The 17805-nt window shown below is 36.8% G+C and overlaps 1 protein-coding gene across 1 annotated transcript; it reads left to right on the top strand.

Moving 5' to 3' along the window:
* Positions 1 to 2597: 2597 nt before the first annotated feature.
* LOC137838345 (uncharacterized) lies at positions 2598 to 4054 on the top strand. The gene is made up of 2 exons (XM_068647590.1): positions 2598 to 3147; positions 3252 to 4054. Exons 1-2 carry the CDS (start codon positions 2598 to 2600, stop codon positions 4052 to 4054), a joined length of 1353 nt encoding a protein of 450 aa, XP_068503691.1.
* The last annotated feature ends 13751 nt before the right edge of the window (positions 4055 to 17805 follow it).

Below are 17805 nucleotides of genomic sequence, written 5' to 3'. Positions count from 1 at the left end.
GGCAATCTGTAGATCTTTTTCGCAGTATTAGCAATCCAATCCTTGACTATAAAAATATGAACTACCAATTCCTCGAGATTAGGAGTCCCAGAAAGAAACTGTTGAAGAATATCTTGATATTCAAAGAAACAAAGAGTGAAATGCAAGATTTTAAGCAAGGGAAAATCAATAAAAGGAATATTTTTCAGTTTTAGGTTAGTCAACTTGAGAACTACAAGAGTTTTGCAGTTAAACACAATAGAGGACACCACAAGAAACCAAGGCAGATTGAGGTCGAGATGATCAAGACTACCACTCCTTCTCATTGCAAGCTTAATCCATGTCTCGATTTCATTACAATTATATAAATTCATAAATCTAAGGCGTAATCTATAGAAGGGTTGGTCCTAATAAGTGCAAAAAGATGGGTAAGGGAAGTGGAAACGATTTCTCGTCGTTCTTCTTCTCTAACTTTTCGCATGGGCTTGGTGAGAAGGATATGATTAAGGTTTTCCAAAAATGGGCAAGGGTGAAGGACGTTTTTATCTCAAAATGATTAAACAAATGGGGGAAGAGGTTTGGTTTCGTGAGGTTTTTCGGTGTTAGAGATGAAAGGAGCCTGAGAGAGATCTGGACCAGATCTATATTGGAAGTAGGAAACTGTATGTAAACATTCCGAAATATAGTAGAAATCAGTTTGGTCCAAAAAAGGAGGAGAGGAGGGCGTCGTGGGAAATGCCAAGAGAACGTCAGGTGATAACAAGGAAGAGCGATACGAAGGAAGATGAGACCGTTAGGAAACATGGAGGCAAGGAGATTTGGGTGGAGAAGAGTGGAAAGAGGACTTATGCTGAAGCTATTTCATGTGGATACCAGGATGGGTGGAAAGGCGTGGCTTTTGAAACACAACACCTTTCTCTACCTTGGCTGAAAAGAAGTGTAGTAGGAACCCTTGAGGATGGCATGGATTTTGGCATGTTAGGAGAGGAGATTATGAAGGGAGGAATGTCAATGATAAGAGCGAGATCCTTAGTTGATAATCTTATCCTGATAACCCCAAAAGAGGGGGAGGTGATGGAGGTTATTTTGAAGAATAACAAAGAGTGGTTCGACGCTGTGTTTACAGATGTCAAACCATGGTCGTTGGATAGTGGTGCAAGTCATAAATCTGTCTGGGTGAAATGTTATGGGGTGCCACTACCGTTCTAGAATAAGGTTTGCTTTTCCAAAGTGGTCGGAGAGATTTCCAAGGCGGCTAAGCTAGTGTCCATCGACAACTCTACGTTAACATGGGAGGTCCTTGAATACGCAAGGCTGAAAGTCCGGGTTCAAAATCTTGGTAGTGTCAGGCTAGCGAGGAAAATGCGGATTAATAAACATATATGTAGTATTTTCATTGAAAAGGAGGTCAATGGATGTGAAGGACGAGGGTATAATGGCAATCCATATGTGGAAGACTCCATTGATAGTGTGTCCTCCATGGATACGTATGTAGATGATACCGACTTCTCTGAGGTGAATGGCAAGAAGAAGGGTAGTATGAGGTTCAAGGATGATCGCTGGCCAGAAGAGGGAGAAGGCAGAGAGAAGATTGGGGGAGACGATGAACAGTACCAGGGAAAGTCAAACTTCCGTTTTGAGGGGTCTATTTCGAAAAGTAAGGGCTATCAGGGCAAAGGTGGTATGTCTTACATGAATGGAGAAAGTATGGGTCAGGCGGCAAATGAAAATAATCTCTGTGTCAGTTTACCTGCCCCAGACTGTGTATGGACCAGCTATAGCAACCCTACTCTAGCTGACTTGGCTAAAGTGGTGGTTGAAATAGAATGTTTGAGTAACCAAAAGGATTTTTCTGAAGGCTTGGGCCGGGTATGCAGGAGCGAGGCCCAATTGAGTGGCGGTGGGCCCCGTGGATCAGCCCAAAAGAACATAAGGACTGAGGAGTTAGTGGTCCAGTCAATGTCTGAGGGTTCTGAGATAGGGGAATCACATAAGGAAGGAGATAACATGCAAACAACGCAGGTAGAGAGATTGGAAGTGAGAGATAGTTTAGAAGAATGGCAGACTAATAGCAAAAGGCTAAGTTCCAAAAAAGCAAATGAAATTCAAAACGATGCGAGTAGTGGGGAAAGGGGACTACAAATCTGCATCGAGAAGCAAGGAGGTAGCGAACATGATGAAGCTGCAGGTGCAATGGGTTCGGTGGAGCGGATTTCTAGCCTGGAAGACGGCGAAGCTGGAATCGCCGAGAGGAGCAAATCAAGCTCTCCACCCCGCCATCGTAAGAAGAAAGGGCTATCGGAATTGGGGGACTCTTGCCCTTTTCCGAGGCGGTCTGGAAGGATTAAAGCAAGAATGCCTCAAGCAAGGGCAATGGCTCACACTACAGACAAAATCTCATCATCCTCAATTTCTGACAAAAACATCTATATGTGTAATTCGCGATTAGATGAACCCGTTGATCAGGCGGGACCATCCAAGCTATGGGAAGTGGGAAAACAAGTCAGGATTAGGTGCCGCAAGGAAGAAGACGAGGTTGTAAGAGAGTATGGGAATATGGAAGTCAGAGATTCAGAGGTCGTTTCACACTCTGAGACGGGTAATAAAATCTTGTCTTAATGATTATTGTGAACTTAAATATTAGAGGTGTGGGGGGAAGTTCAAAAGCGAGGTATTTGAGACAAGTTATTGCTAGTGAAGGGGCGGAGTTTGTGTGTCTGCAAGAAACAAAGGCTAAGGAATTCTTGGAAGCAAGGTGTTATTCCCCGTGGGGGGATAACAAAGTAGGATGGGTTCATTATGAAGGCGTCAACGGTAGTGGCAGTCTGTTGTCCATGTGGCACGAAGAAGCGTTTAGCTATGCAAACCACGTCATGGGGAAGGGATTCATTGCAGTTTTCGGCAACCATGTTAAAACCAACACTAGCTGTGTAGTGATCAATGTTTATGCTGCTTGTTCCTTGAGTGAGAAGAAGACCCTTTGGGAGGATCTGTCTAACCTTAAAGCGGATTCACAAGAGTTGGTATGGTGCATGTGTGGTGATTTCAACGCCATCAGAAGCCGGAATGAGAGGAAAGGTATAAGGGAGAGGGCTAGTCAATCAGGTGAGATTACTGGTTTTAACAGTTTCATTGATACCAACTCTCTCTTCGAATTTCCTTTAGTAGGTAAGAAATTCACTTGGTTTAAGGCTAATGGATCGGCAAAGAGCAGATTAGACCGAGTTCTTGTTTCGGAAGCGTGGATGGAGATATGGCCTATGTGTAAACAGTATGTGCAGAGAATGGAAGTCTCGGACCACTGTGCAATAGTGGTAATGTGGAAAAGAATTGGGGGCCCAAACCTTTCCGATCCATCGATGCGTGGTTTATGGGAAAGGGGTTTAGTGAGATGGTCAAGAATAACTGGTCATCATACCCTGTGCAAAGGAATGCTTTCATAAACATCAAGGAGAAATTGAAGTCTTTGAAAGGTGATCTAAAAGTCTGGAATAGGGATGAGTTTGGTAACATCCAAACAAATAAGATGAGGATTCTGCAGGAATTGGAGGCCTTAGATTTCCATGATTGCATCAACGACCTTGGGGAAGATGATAGGCTGAAAAGGTATGAGTTGGTAGGTCGCTTGAAGGAAACTGAAAAGAAACTAGACTCCCTCATTTGTCAAAAAGCTAGAGCAAAATGGTTCAAGTATGGGGATACATGTACCAAGTTTTTTCACTCATCTTTGAGGTGGAGAAGACTCAGGAATGAGGTGAAAGGGGTTGAGGTGGGTGGTATCTGGTGCGAGGAACCTTGTACAGTGCGTCAAGAAGCCAAGAAACTTTTTGAAAACAGATTTACGGCTACGAAGGACTTTGGTGTTAGACTGGATATGGTTGATTTTAAGTCTCTATCCAGGGAGGACAATATTTCCCTTACAGCTGCTTTTTCCGAGAGAGAGATTAGAGATGTGGTGTGGCTATGTGATGGTTCAAAAAGCCCAAGGCCAGATGGTTTTAATATGAACTTTATCAAGAAAAGCTGGGGGGTTCTAAAAGAAGACATAGTGGCAGCGGTGGCTTTTTTTTCATGAAAATGGGCACATTCCAAAAGGTTGTAATGCCTCCTTCATAGCTCTTATACCCAAGGTAAAAGATCCGGTTAAGCTTGAGCAATACAAACCTATCTCCCTAGTAGGTGCAGTTTATAAGATTATTTCGAAAGTTTTGGCGGGAAGGATGAAGAAAGTCATAGGCTCGGTCATTGATGAATGCCAATCGGCTTTCTTAAAGAATAGAGGGATTCTGGACAGTGTGCTCTTGGCCAACGAAGTGGTAGAGGATCTGAGGAGGGGTGGAAAGAGTGGTTTGTGTTTTAAGGTGGATTTTGAAAAAGTCTATGACTCAGTCAGATGGGAGTTCTTATATGAAATGTTAATTAGGATGGGGTTCGACAACAGATGGGTCAGGTGGATCAAAGGCTGTCTGGAAAGCGCAACGGTGTCTGTGCTTGTCAATGGTAGCCCTATCGAGGAATTCAAGTCGTCAAGAGGGTTAAGGCAGGACGATCCTTTAGCTCCTCTGTTGTTTTTAGTGGTTGCGGAAGGGCTGGCTGGGCTGGTAAGGCAAGGTGTGAAGGGAAATCTCCTATCTGGGATAAAAGTAGGAAGAAAAGAGGTAGAAATTACCATCCTTCAGTACGCAGATGACACCCTTTTTCTATGCCAGGACTCCTTTAGTAATGTTATCACCTTGAAGTCTATTCTCAGGGGGTTTGAGCTAACCTCAGGGTTGAAGGTTAACTTCCACAAGTCAAAACTAGTAGGCATAAATGTCTTGGAAAGCAAGTTGGACTGCTATGCAAAGAATCTGAACTGTGGCCAGATGGTTGTACCTTTCAACTATCTAGGCTTAGAAGTAGGGGGTAATCCGAGGAAGAAAAAATTCTGGGAACCTGTCCTAAACAAACTAAAGTCAAGACTTACTGTGTGGAAAGGGAGGTTTCTCTCAACGGCAGGCAGACTGTGCTTAATCAAATCTGTGTTATTCGCTACACCGCTCTACTACCTGTCTCTCTTCAAAGCACCAGAGGTGGTCTGCAAAAGTATCATTAGCATTCAAAGGAGGTTTCTATGGGGGTGGGGAAAGGAGAAGAGGTCTATATCTTGGGTTAGCTGGAGAGACTTGTGCAGAACAAAAGAGGAAGGTGGTCTGGGAATCAGAGATATTCAGAAGTTCAATTATGCTCTTATGGCAAAGTGGATGTGGCGATACAGCTCTGACGAGAAAGGGAGGTGGAAGGAAGTGATTGAATCGAAGTATGGTCTGGGTATTAAAAGTGATTTTGTGCCTATTAAATATCAGTCATGGTGGTGGAGAGATTTGACGAGAATATATAAGGAGGGAGGAGGAGACGGATGGCTCCAAGACAAAATTGGATGGAGAATAGGGAGTGGAGATAAAATTCGTTTCTAGGAGGATGTGTGGGTAGGAAACTCAAAGTTGAAATCTTTGTTCCCGAGACTGTACTCCCTGTCGTTAAACCAAGGCCACAAGCTGGAAGAAGTGGGAGATTGGGATGGATCAGTATGGAGGTGGTCCTTAAGATGGAGGAGAGGTAGATTTGAGTGGGAAACCTCTTTAGAAGCTGAGCTGGAAGGCCTCATATCTAGGGCCAAAGTAAGAAAGGATGAAAAGGATGCACTCGAATGGAGATGTGAGGCTAACGGGTGCTTCACAGTGAGCTCCGCGTACGAGTGCTTAGTCAGGGCGACTAGGGGACCTCAAATCGATGTATTCAAACACCTCTGGAAGACGAAGACGTTCCCCAATGTTATATTCACTGCCTGGAGGGTGTTGCTGAACAAAATTCCAACTAGGATGTGCTTGAGAAGGAGAGGGATCCCACTAGACACATATGTATGTGCCCTTTGTGAACTTAAGGAGGAGTCCTGCCAACATCTCTTCCTGGAGTGCAAGGTTGCCAGCCGTGTATGGGATTTATGCCTCAGATGGATTGGAATTCTCTACGTCCAACATAACGACGTTAGGAACCATTTTGAGAGTTTTATATCGACCCACGGCAGTAATAAACAAAATCAGATCTGGAGAGGGGTTTGGGCTACCATCATACGGTGCTTGTGGAATCATAGGAATTCAGTAGTTTTTAATCAAAGTGTTGTGGATGCGGAAGAAGTCTTTCAACAGGCCCAGATAAAGTCATGGTTATGGTTAAAACATAAAGGAAATAAGTTTACCTACTCTTTATCTGATTGGGTGTTGAACCCAATGATTTGCATTAGTAGTTATAAGTAGTTTCTGTGCTGCAGTGGAAGGTTTAAAGTTTGCTGGTTGGTGGCGGAATAGAGAAAGGAAAGGGAGATCTTGCTGGCAGAATGAGTTGAGGTCCGAGGAAGGTGCTGTTTCGAGCTGAGACCGGGTAGATAAAGCGGAGTTCTCCAGTTGTGAGTAGTCGGTGGTCGCCGAAGTTATGCAAGGTCAACATGATCGCCGGACGATGAAACGGCGATCTCCACGCGTGTGTAGTCGGTGGTCGTCGAAGGTATACAAAGGTCAACATGATCGTCGGTCGATGAAGCGGCGTTCTCCATATGTGTGTAGGCGATGGTCGTCGAAGCTATATAAGGTTAACATGATCGCCGGTCGATGAAATGGTGATCTCCATGCGTGCGTAGTCGGTGGTCGTCGAAGTTAGGTCAACCTGATCGCCGGTCGATGAAACGAAGATCTCCATGCGTGCGTTGTCGGTGGTCGCCGAAGGTATGCAAAGGTCAACATGATCGCCGGTTGATGAAGCGGCGCTCTCCATAGGTCAACATGATCGCCGATCGATGAAGCGGCGTTCTGTCAACAAGATCGCCGGTTGAGGAAGCGGCGTTCTCCATATGTGTGTAGTTGGTGGTCGCCGAAGTTATGCAACGTGCATGGGTAAATCGTCGCTTGGCGAGGTGAATGTAGGTGGCCTCGGTTATGGGTGTTTTGGTAAAGTTGAATGATGCTTTGAGGTAACCTGTTGGTTATATTTTTGGGTATGGTTTTCTCACTTTAAGGTTGTTCTGCTCCAACCATAAAGGAGAGTTTCTTTTGTGGATGATATAAGAAGTTCACTTCTGGTTACTGTAATGGGTTGGGATACCCCTGAAGTATCCTTTTAATTTTATTTATTCATTGCTGATAAAAAAAAATAGAAGGGTTGGTCCTTATCATGCCAAAGCAGAAAAGAGTACGCTGAGAGAATAAAGCCAAAGCAGAAAAGAGTACGCTGAGAGAATAAAGCGAGAGCATGCCTTTTTGTCTCCTCCGTCGTGATCGAAATCCAAAGACTGAACCGAAAGCCAAAGAAGGTTCCAACGCTTGGAGAGAACACTGGTTGCAACAACCTGTTTGGTTGGGAGAAAAGAGAGAATGTAACAAAGAATTGAATCTGGAAAATCACTGATATGAGCCATGGTTGAGAATGAAAAGTGTGCATGGATGCTTCAATTTCTTGTAGGAATAACTCATCGCTAAAAGTGTCAAATGACTTAACGAGACTTTATGTTTGTATTGGAATTGATGTGCATGCCATGCCAAATCTGAACCTTGGGAAGTGAAAGGACAAGCTTAGAGAATTTCAATAGGTGTCATACCACAGTGTATTAATTTTTGCTGGATTATGCTCCATTAGATTCCTTTTAATATCTTTTTACACAATTTGCACACTGGGTCTAGTAAACTTCAAACAGCAAGTGATGTGAGGTATTGTGATTGATGATTAAGTGGGTAGTTATAAGGTTTGGGTTGTTATATGGATTGTTAGTTTTTGTTTATTTTTTTTCTATTTTTTATTTTTTTTCTGTTTTATAAGTATACTCGTTAAATTACTGAAAATACTAAGTCAATAATACATATTCTTTTTCTTACATGTTGTCTTTCTTTCTGCGCTTCTTCTCTCTTAGGTATCGTTTGCTTCTAGGGGTGGTACTGTTTGCGACGACGGAAGTCACAGTACCATCCCGTTTGCTTCCAGTTATGTGTGCGGGTGAGGAAGAGACTGCATGGAAAGTGTACGGGATCTTGCATCTTCTCCAAAATGAAGAGAAAGGGGAAAGTGCATAGCAAGTGCCACATCAGATATAAAAATTACTTGTCTACCCTTCTTTTCTCCTATATGCCACCATAAATCACAGGACCTCCATTCTATTCAGATTGTTTAATTTTTTATTTATTTATTTTAATGTTATAGTAATTTAAAAAGGCAGAAAAAAAATTTAAATTTCTAATAATAAATGTAGATAGTTATTATTTTTTAAAAATTAAATTGTTTTAAAAAAATAGCTTTTTATTTCTAAATAATATTTTTACAAAATGGAAATAAAAATTTATAATGTTTAGTTAATTTTTTTTTTTAGATTTGACATAAATTATTAATGTTATCATTAAATCTTATAAAAAAATGTTCATTTAATTATTTATAAGAAAAAAAATTATTTATTTAAACTGAATATTTTTACAACTAGAAATAGAAATTTGTAATGCGTAGGGTTTTTATAAATTAATATTATAAATTACAAAATCAAAATAAATGTTTTAGTAAGTTAAGAAAGGAGAAAAAGTTTAGAAAAGAAATTTCAGTTTATAGTAATAAATGTAGATAATTATTATGTTTTAAAATGAATATGTTTACATAATGAAATTAAAAATAATATGTTTACAGAATGGAATTAAAAATTTGTAGGTTTTTTTTTATATTTGACATAAATTGTTAATGTTATAATTAAAAACTTTATAAAAAAATGTTGTATTAATTAAAAGAAACAGTCAAATTTTTGAGAAGAAATCTGATTTTTTAATAATAAATGTAGAAAGTAATTATTTTTAAAAAAATTAATTGTTTATAAAAATATAGAAATTTTTATTTAAAAAATTTATTTTGACAGAATGGAATTCAAAATTTATAATGTTTAGTTTTTTAACTTTTGAAGATTTAATATAATTTATTAATGTTAAAATTAAAAAAATTAAAAAAAATATTGTAATAATTTGCATAATTTCAAATTAACATGTATTTATCTCTCTACATCAAATGTAATGATTTTATATATTTTTGCAACTAATTAATGTTCGTGACATCTTTTCTTAAATTATATTAATATTATTATTAATAGTAATCAAAATCATAATTAATAACAATTATATATTTATATAACATAAAATTTATTAAATAATCATTAATAATATTGAAATTATCTACAAACAAAATATAACATTAATATTTCATTTTCCTATTTATTTATATACAAGGGTAAATTTGTAATCTTATAATTTACACTATTCAAAATATATTAAAATATTCTCACAACTATCACATCATTCACAATTTCCAATAAATTTTCTTCACACATCCACTCTAACATCTCCCAATCCAAACACCCTCAACTTTCTCCACACTTTCTTCACACTTCCACTCTCCCACACCCTCAACTTTCCACTCCAACACCCTCAACTTTTCACTCACCCACAACCTCTAATCCAAACAAAGCCTTAGAGTTCATCAAGCCCATTTTCTACTCTTTCTGTTTTCTTTTACGGTGATAGAATTACAGTGCCCCTTTTTGCTCCAAAGTGTGCATGGATGCTTCACTTTCTTATATCAAATCGCTAAACGAGACTTTATGTTTGCATTGGAATTGATGTGCAAGCCATGGGAAATCTACAGCTTGGGTTGGGGAGTGAAAGGAAAAGTTTAGAAAATTTCAAAAGGTGTCATTATAGAGTGTATTAATTATAGCATGCTGGATTATCAGTGCCTGACATAGTATTTGGTACATGGCTTAGTACGTTGCATAATATTTTATAGTCTATTTATTTGTCTTGGTTTAATATTCACGACTTTACATATAGTATTTGATTGTTAGTTTCCAAAAATTGAAGGTGGCAAAATTAATTGAAACAGTGGCGTGCATTGCAGAAAAGTGCGCTTTATTTTGTTCCTTGAAAAGCAAATTTAGAAGCAATAGACCCATGAAGATTAGTTAGAAAAATGAAGTTTAGAAGTCTCTAACAGTTAATTCAATTTGTTAGTACATAACTAGTTCGCTGAACTCATCAATAGTTTATTCACTGTTGACGAGGATAAATTGGTTGTGTTACGCTGGCACAGGTAAAATATATTGTAAAATATCTTAAGCTTCTTCCATTAACAAATACATGTGCCTTGTTTGGTTCAAGTACTCAAGCTTTACTAATAGACTACTTACTGAAATCTCTCCTCTGCTAATTTTATGAACAAATGGAAATCCAAGGTGGAAAAGCAAAAAGTAAAACCCCTCTACTTGTTTTCTCTTAATCATAACTTGACACATTGGAAGAAACAGATTTATAATTTTCTCCTAAAGCAGATGACAAAACCGTTTATATATATATATATATATATTGGAAGATAAATATGAATAAAGTGAAATATAATTTCTATTTGCCACATCTAAAATATATTGTAAAATATATATCTAATGTTGCTTCCAATAACAAACACGGATACCTTTTACAGTTCAATAATTACACAAGCTTTAGATACCTAATCTGCATCAGGTGACAGGCTACACAATCCTGCCTCTGCAAATTTTATAAATAAATGGAAATCTGAGAACGACAATTAATGTCAGAAGTAAAAAGCTATTTGCAATTGTCACTGCTTCAGTGCCACTCCCAACACAGCATGAGGAAAAATACAACTTCAAGTTCTATGAAAGTAATTTAAAAGTATTTACATTTGACAACTCCCTTTTGCTTCAATTTCCCTCTGTCATGTAGGAGTCACAATTTCAAACTCTCATGTAGGAGTCACAATTTTCAAACCCTTTCACTCATAATCCTTCACCGGAAAATGATTCAAATTGAGGGCAATCATCAATTGTTAATTCCTTTAGATGATTATGAGTGTGCTCCTGTGAAATTCTTCTCAGATTTTGGCACCTTCTCAGATGAATTAAATGGATCTTTGGAAATAAATCCAGCCGAAAGATTGTAAGAGAGTTGCAGCCAACATCAATCGTCAATTGTTCAAGGAAATTGTAATGGTCATGGGAACATTCACAAGTGGGCATGAAACAATTTCCAAGAGTTCAAGTGACGATGTGTCCATGCTGCTAATGATGAGTTTATCACAGTGACAAATAAATAATTTCTTTAAATGAAGAAGTTGCTCTGACAGACCTTTCAGCTTGGGACATTGATCCAGAGAAAGATGTTGAAGACGTGGAAAAGAAGTAGTTTTACATTCCCATTCCATCATGTTGTAGAATTCCAACCTTTCCAAGAACGTAAATGAAGAGTTGGTCCCATAAAATTCAGCACCAATGCTCACTATTCTATCCAGCCTTCTAATTTTGAGGGTCTTCAGAGATGACAAAAAACCAAGGAGGCAAACATAGACTATATTTACAGTCCTCTAACCGTAAAAACACCGTATTTGATAATGAATTATTAAATATCCAACTTGAGAATTCAATATATCTCTAGTTCTTGATTGACAAGGCTGTAATCTCAAGTAGTTACTTTTCTTTCCTTGGATTAGGGATGTGGTTTTTGTTCCATTTTAACTTTAACCTCACAAGGTACAAGGTGTGTTTTATTTTTCAAATCCATTTTCGATGAATTCATAATATTCTGCAACTCCTTAATGATTTCTTTCCTTATTGAATTTAGAAATAGAGAAAAGGTACTAGAAAAATGCAGTAGATAACCGATTAGACTAGATTTATTCATATACAGCACTTTGACCCTGTTAAGAATATTTTCCAGTATTCCTCCTGGAGGTAATGAATATATCTCAGATGTCAAATTAGTTATTTTTGTATAAATAACATCTTGTATGAGTGATTCTTCTTGTTCTTCCTTTGTCAACCTTCTAAATAATTGTTCTTTGTAAAAAAAAATAGTTTATCATTTTCTTTTTTGTGTGATAGACAATTCGAGTGAACTTGTTTGAGCTATTTCCACTAAATGCAAATTGTGGTTTGAGATTTCTTGTAAGAATATTGTAGATTTTAGGTATTATATAATGCAATTTTTTTTTAAAAGAAAAAGGTTTCTGACTAAATTTTTCCTAAAAGGTTAGGGTACACTGTAAAAGTAAAATGTAATATCTATTCATTGATAAAAGTAGGATTTATTTTCTTTGTAATAATTTTATTATTATTGATATTATTATTATTATTATTATTATTATTATTTATATTACTTTTTATTAATTTTATTATTACTATTAACACTTGTTATTGTTTTGGATAATATTATTATTGTTAATATTATTTATAATAATAATATTATATATTATTATTAATTATACTAATAGTAACATTATAATTGTTAAAATTAATATTAATATTATTTTGTTTTAATAATATTAATATTAATATTATTCCTAATATTAATATTAATATTAATATTAATATTTTAATATTACACCGTGCATTAGTATGGTATTTGCCATTGACATAGTTAAGGCCTGCATTAGGATATTAGGTAATATATCTAAACAATAAATGTCTAATCATATGGATGGAATTTCCCTTTTGACATTAGCACGAGCCTAGTAAGGTCTCTATTCCTGTACAAGGGTATTGAGACTTCCTATTGTATGTTGAACTAAAGTGAACACTGATAGTGTTGCTTGGGAGCTCCAGATTCTGCTGCTTGTGCAAGTATCCTTAAAGAAAGTCACGAGGACTATATTGGTGGTTAATCTACTTTTTTGAGGAATTAGAATGCCTTGTATGTGGAGGGCTATTTTTGCCATTGGACATGCTTAGAGGGTTGGGTTCAAAAAGCTTTGGGTGGAGAGTGATTCTACTTTGTTTGGTCAAGCTTTTTCTTCTATGGGAGTGGTTCCATGGACTTTAGAGGGAGGTGTGGAGAAGATTTATGCAGCTATGTGTTCCCATGAATTTCAAAATTTAACATATTTTTAAGGAAGAAAATAATTGTGCGAATAATTTGAATGTTGGTAATAAGTTAGAATTTATTTGGTACTTTGTAATGCCTCGTTAGTTTGGATTTTTTTTCATAACAAATACCATTTTTTTTATTCCATATTTAGATTGTGTTCTTGTTTCTTACATGCATTTTGGTTTGGTCTCTCCATGTGTTTGGATTCTTTTATTTCTCTTTTATATTATGTTTCATGTAATGACACTACAAGAAAAAGTACATTTAATAAGCTGCAGAAAAGAGTGACGGTAGCACTTGTGGACACTAAATAGTGTTCCTAAACTCTAAACCCTAAACCCTAAATAGTGTCAGCTAAGCCTTCACAATTAAAGAAAATAAAATAAGTGTGGGAAAGTGTGGGTTATACTCACGCAAACTTACAAAAAAAAAATAATAATAAAATTTTAATTTTTTGAAGGTTAAACCCATGTTATGCCTACTTAAATTTGAAGGATAAGCCTACACTATGCCTACTTTAAATTTTGAAGGTTTAGTCCCCGCTATGCATTTTAAAATTAAATTTAAATAAACAATAAAATTGTGAAAGTCAAAGTATGTTCCATTTTTGGGCGTAAACTCATTTTGAATGTGAGCTTGAGCATTTGAGCGACTGAGCAGTGGACGTGACCGTGAGCAGTGGAGCATTTGAGCGATTGAGCAGTGGAACGTGACCGTGAGCAGTGGAGCATTTGAGCAGTGAGATATTGAGAGATTGAGCTTGAGTGATAGACCATTTCGTACTCACAGTGACTTTCCCTTCTCCTTTCTTAATCTTTATGTGTTCTCAACCCTAACTTCTCGATTTCAGATTGTGTTTGTTGATAGTTCTTTCGATAGTTTCTGTTGATTATATCCTTATTCTCTAACACTCCAATGATGGTTATCAGATAGCAGATCCAATAATTGTTGCTAGAAGTCTGGGGGCAACGCTTGTGATTCCTCCAACCTGGTGACAGAAGGTTAGTGCTGAATTTTATTCTGTAAAAGCGGCAGAGGTCTCTATGGATGAGAGCATTTATTTTAATCTCGTGTCACCAGTACAAAAAGTTAGATTAACGACGGTTAAAATCAACATTTAAAGACGGTTCCAGAACCGTTGTTATTACAGGCGTCGTTAAAAGGTATGATTTTTTACGACGGTTCTGGGAACCGTCGTTAAAACTCCAACTTATAACGACGGTTGTGGAAACCGTCGTTAAAGGTGGATTGTGATTTTTTTTTTTTGAAACTTTAAGGGACTTTTAAAGACGGTTCCCAGAGGAACCTTCGTTGCAAATATGCCTTTTAAAGATGGTTCCAAGTGGAACCGTCGTTATATGTATTGCTTAAAAAAAAATTATTTTTTAAAAAATCTCAAACAACCTGCATAAAGTTTTCAATTCCAGAAAATAAAAACATTTCAAATCATAATTTAAATATAAAAATTACATACAACAAATTATAACATTATACAAAAAAAGTTTGGTAATATATGAAAAAATGTCATTGTAATGATTTATCTATACTAGAGTGTTATACATGGTTACAAAATACTTTGACCATGTTGTTCTCACATACTCCAATGCTTCTAAATCTAGCGGGTGTTGGTCGTTGAACAACTGTGACATTTGAAATATTTTGAATTAGTGCATGAATAATAAATCTCAAATTTTAAAGTGTTTATTGTATTGAGGTATTACCTTATTCCAACCTTTCTTAATTTCAGTTTGCTAAATAGTCAACATCCACTGCATAACATAATAACCGCACTCATAATTTTCAGGTTGCCTGTTGGACTGCATGTGAAAATAAATGTATTAAATGAATGAGTGAAACACATTAAATTAAGTGAACAAATATACTTTAAATACCTTAAGGTACATCCAAGTGAGTTTTTGTGCGTTTGAAGTTCTCCTCCCACACAACATATTATATCCAGAGTAAGCACTAAAATAATAAGATTTCATGTTAGAATACATAACATTATATGATATATAAGTAATAATAAATGTTAAATGAAACTGTCGTACCCATCTATAATGTTTTTAAAATAGGCAGGAGGTTTTTTATGCAAGGAGCAAAACCATGCAGCGGTATGATCTTGAACAGATATGATCAATACACTAGTACAAAATATGAAAACAACAACCCCTTATTTAGTGCGGCTTTGCGCTTAAACGCATTTGTAAAAAATGCGGTGGCATTTTTATAATTAAATTGATTTACAAATGCGGTTCTATGGTAAGACCGCATTTGTAATTCAATTCGAATAATTTACAAATGCGGTCATAGTAAAGACCGCATTTGTAAATCATTCTGAATTGAATTACAAATGCGGTCTTTAGTATGACCGCATTTGTAAATCATTTTAATTGATTTACAAATGCGGTCTTACCCTAGAACCGCATTTGTAAATCAATTTTACCCTAAAAATTGAAGCGCGCCATTAGTTTTCACTTTCACTTTCGTCTTCTCCGCTCTTCGTTTCAACGTTTCGTCTTCTGTTTCAGCTCTCCCTTTGCATTGTAAGTTTCAGCTTCTCCGCTCTTCCGCTTCAACGTTTGTTTTCGTTTTCGTTTTTGTCATTGTCATTATTCACTTCCTTGGCATTGTCATTTCGTTTCCTAAGTCGTTTTTGTCATATAGGTGGTTACTGTTCTATTGGGTTCGCCGGTTTTTTCAGCTCCGCCACTGCCACTGTCATAGTCGAAAACTTCCGCCACCGCTGCGCCTTCGTCTTCGTCTTCGTCCTCGTCTTCGTTTTGTGCCTCTCCGATCACCGCCTGCGCCACTCCGATCACCATCAACCTAAAGGTTGGTGTTGTATTTAATTTATATTTAATATTTTGAATTTATATTTAATATTTTAAATTTATATTTAATATTTTGAATTGTTATTTTCTGTATTATAATATATATTTAATTAATAACTAATACAACTTGGAATTTATAACTAATAACTAATAATTTATATATTTGTGTGTATTTTGAATTTTTGTATTATATAATTTCTATTTTCTTAAATTTATATTATATATTTAGTTAGTTGTTAATTACATTTTAATAAAAGTTTTATGTTATGTTAGTTATTGTTACTTTTAGAATAGAAATATCGTGTTTGGATTGAGTCCGGGGGTGTTCGACCCTCGGCAAATGTGTGAGATTGAATAGAATACTAATTATTAGAAAATCCTAACTATATTCCAGAATATATAATGGATCGAAGTTGGATTAATGCTGTTCGTATAAGTGATGAGTACGAAAGGGGAGTAGAGGAATTTATACAATTTGCGCAGCGTAACGCGATTATTAGTGGTCATGATGGAGCAAAGATCAGGTGTCCGTGCGTTAACTGTTTGAATGGAAGGATACTGGATGTGAATATCATGAGGGAACACCTGCTGTGTGATGGGTTTCTTCGATCTTATACAACTTGGACATGGCATGGTGAATTATTAAATTTACCACGTGTTTCCGTAACTGAGGAATATGTGGGTTCTACCATGGATGAAGCAATACACGATGATGGAGATGATGATCAATTGGAGGACATGATTCGTGATGTGGGAGCTGAGTGTTTTGCAAAAACGCATGGATATGAAAGTATGTCAAAAGATGCAGAAACTCCTTTGTATCCTGGATCAACTAACTTCACACGGTTGTCGGCGGTGTTAAGATTGATGAATTTGAAGGCAATAAACGGATGGACTGATAAAAGCTTCACGGAATTGCTCCAGCTGTTGAAGGATATGCTTCCAGAGGGAAATAGTCTACCTAATCGTAATTACGAGGCCAAAAAGATTCTTTGTCCAATGGGTATGGAGTACAAAAAGATACATGCATGTCCTAATGATTGTATATTATACCGGAAAGATTTTGAATTGTTGAAAAGTTGTCCGAGGTGTGGTTTATCACGTTATAAGTTGAAACAAAAAGATGATGATTCTATTGATGACATGGAAAAGCATGGACCCCCAATGAAGGTTATGTGGTATCTTCCCATCATTCCAAGGATGAAGCGTTTGTTTGCAAACCCAGACGATGCTAAGAATCTTAGATGGCATGCAGATGAGAGGAAATGCGATGGCATGTACCGACATCCAAGTGATTCTATTCAATGGAAGAAATTTGATGATGACTTTCCAAAATTTGGTAAAGAATCAAGAAATATCCGACTTGGTTTAGCTACAGACGAAATGAATCCGTTTGGTAATATGAGTACAAATCACAGTTCATGGCCTGTATTACTAGTTATTTACAACTTACCTCCTGGATTGTGCATGAAGCGAAAATACATGATGTTGTCTATGATGATATCCGTTCCGAAACAACCAGGGAATGATATTGATGTTTATCTAAGTCCCCTAATTGAAGATTTGAAGTTAATGTGGGACCAGGGTGTCGAAGTATTTGACGGATTTGCTAATGAAACTTTCAAGCTTCATGCCATGTTATTTTGAACCATCAATGACTTTCCGGCATATGGTAACTTATCAGGTTATAGTGTTAAGGGTCACAAAGCGTGTCCAATATGCGAAGAAGACACTGCTTCTCAACAATTGAAACATGGAAGGAAAACAATATATCTTCGGCATCGGAGGTTTCTTAGAAGTCATCATCCTTACCGGAGGTTGAAAAAAGCCTTTAATGGACACCAAGAGGGTAGTGGTCCACCAACTCCATTAACCGGTGTTGAGGTTTACCAAAAGGTAAATAACATAGACCACACCTTCGGTAAGTCCAAAAAAAAGTCATTTGTGACAAATATTTGGAAGAAGAAATCAATCTTCTTTGATCTTTCGTACTGGTCGAGGTTAGAAGTCAGACATTGTATAGATGTAATGCATGTTGAGAAGAATGTGTGTGATAGCTTAAT

Source organism: Phaseolus vulgaris, chromosome 4, assembly GCF_051622355.1.
Source record: "Phaseolus vulgaris cultivar YP4 chromosome 4, ASM5162235v1, whole genome shotgun sequence".
NCBI lineage: Eukaryota > Viridiplantae > Streptophyta > Magnoliopsida > Fabales > Fabaceae > Phaseolus > Phaseolus vulgaris.
This window is presented reverse-complemented; position numbering and strand designations above follow the sequence as displayed.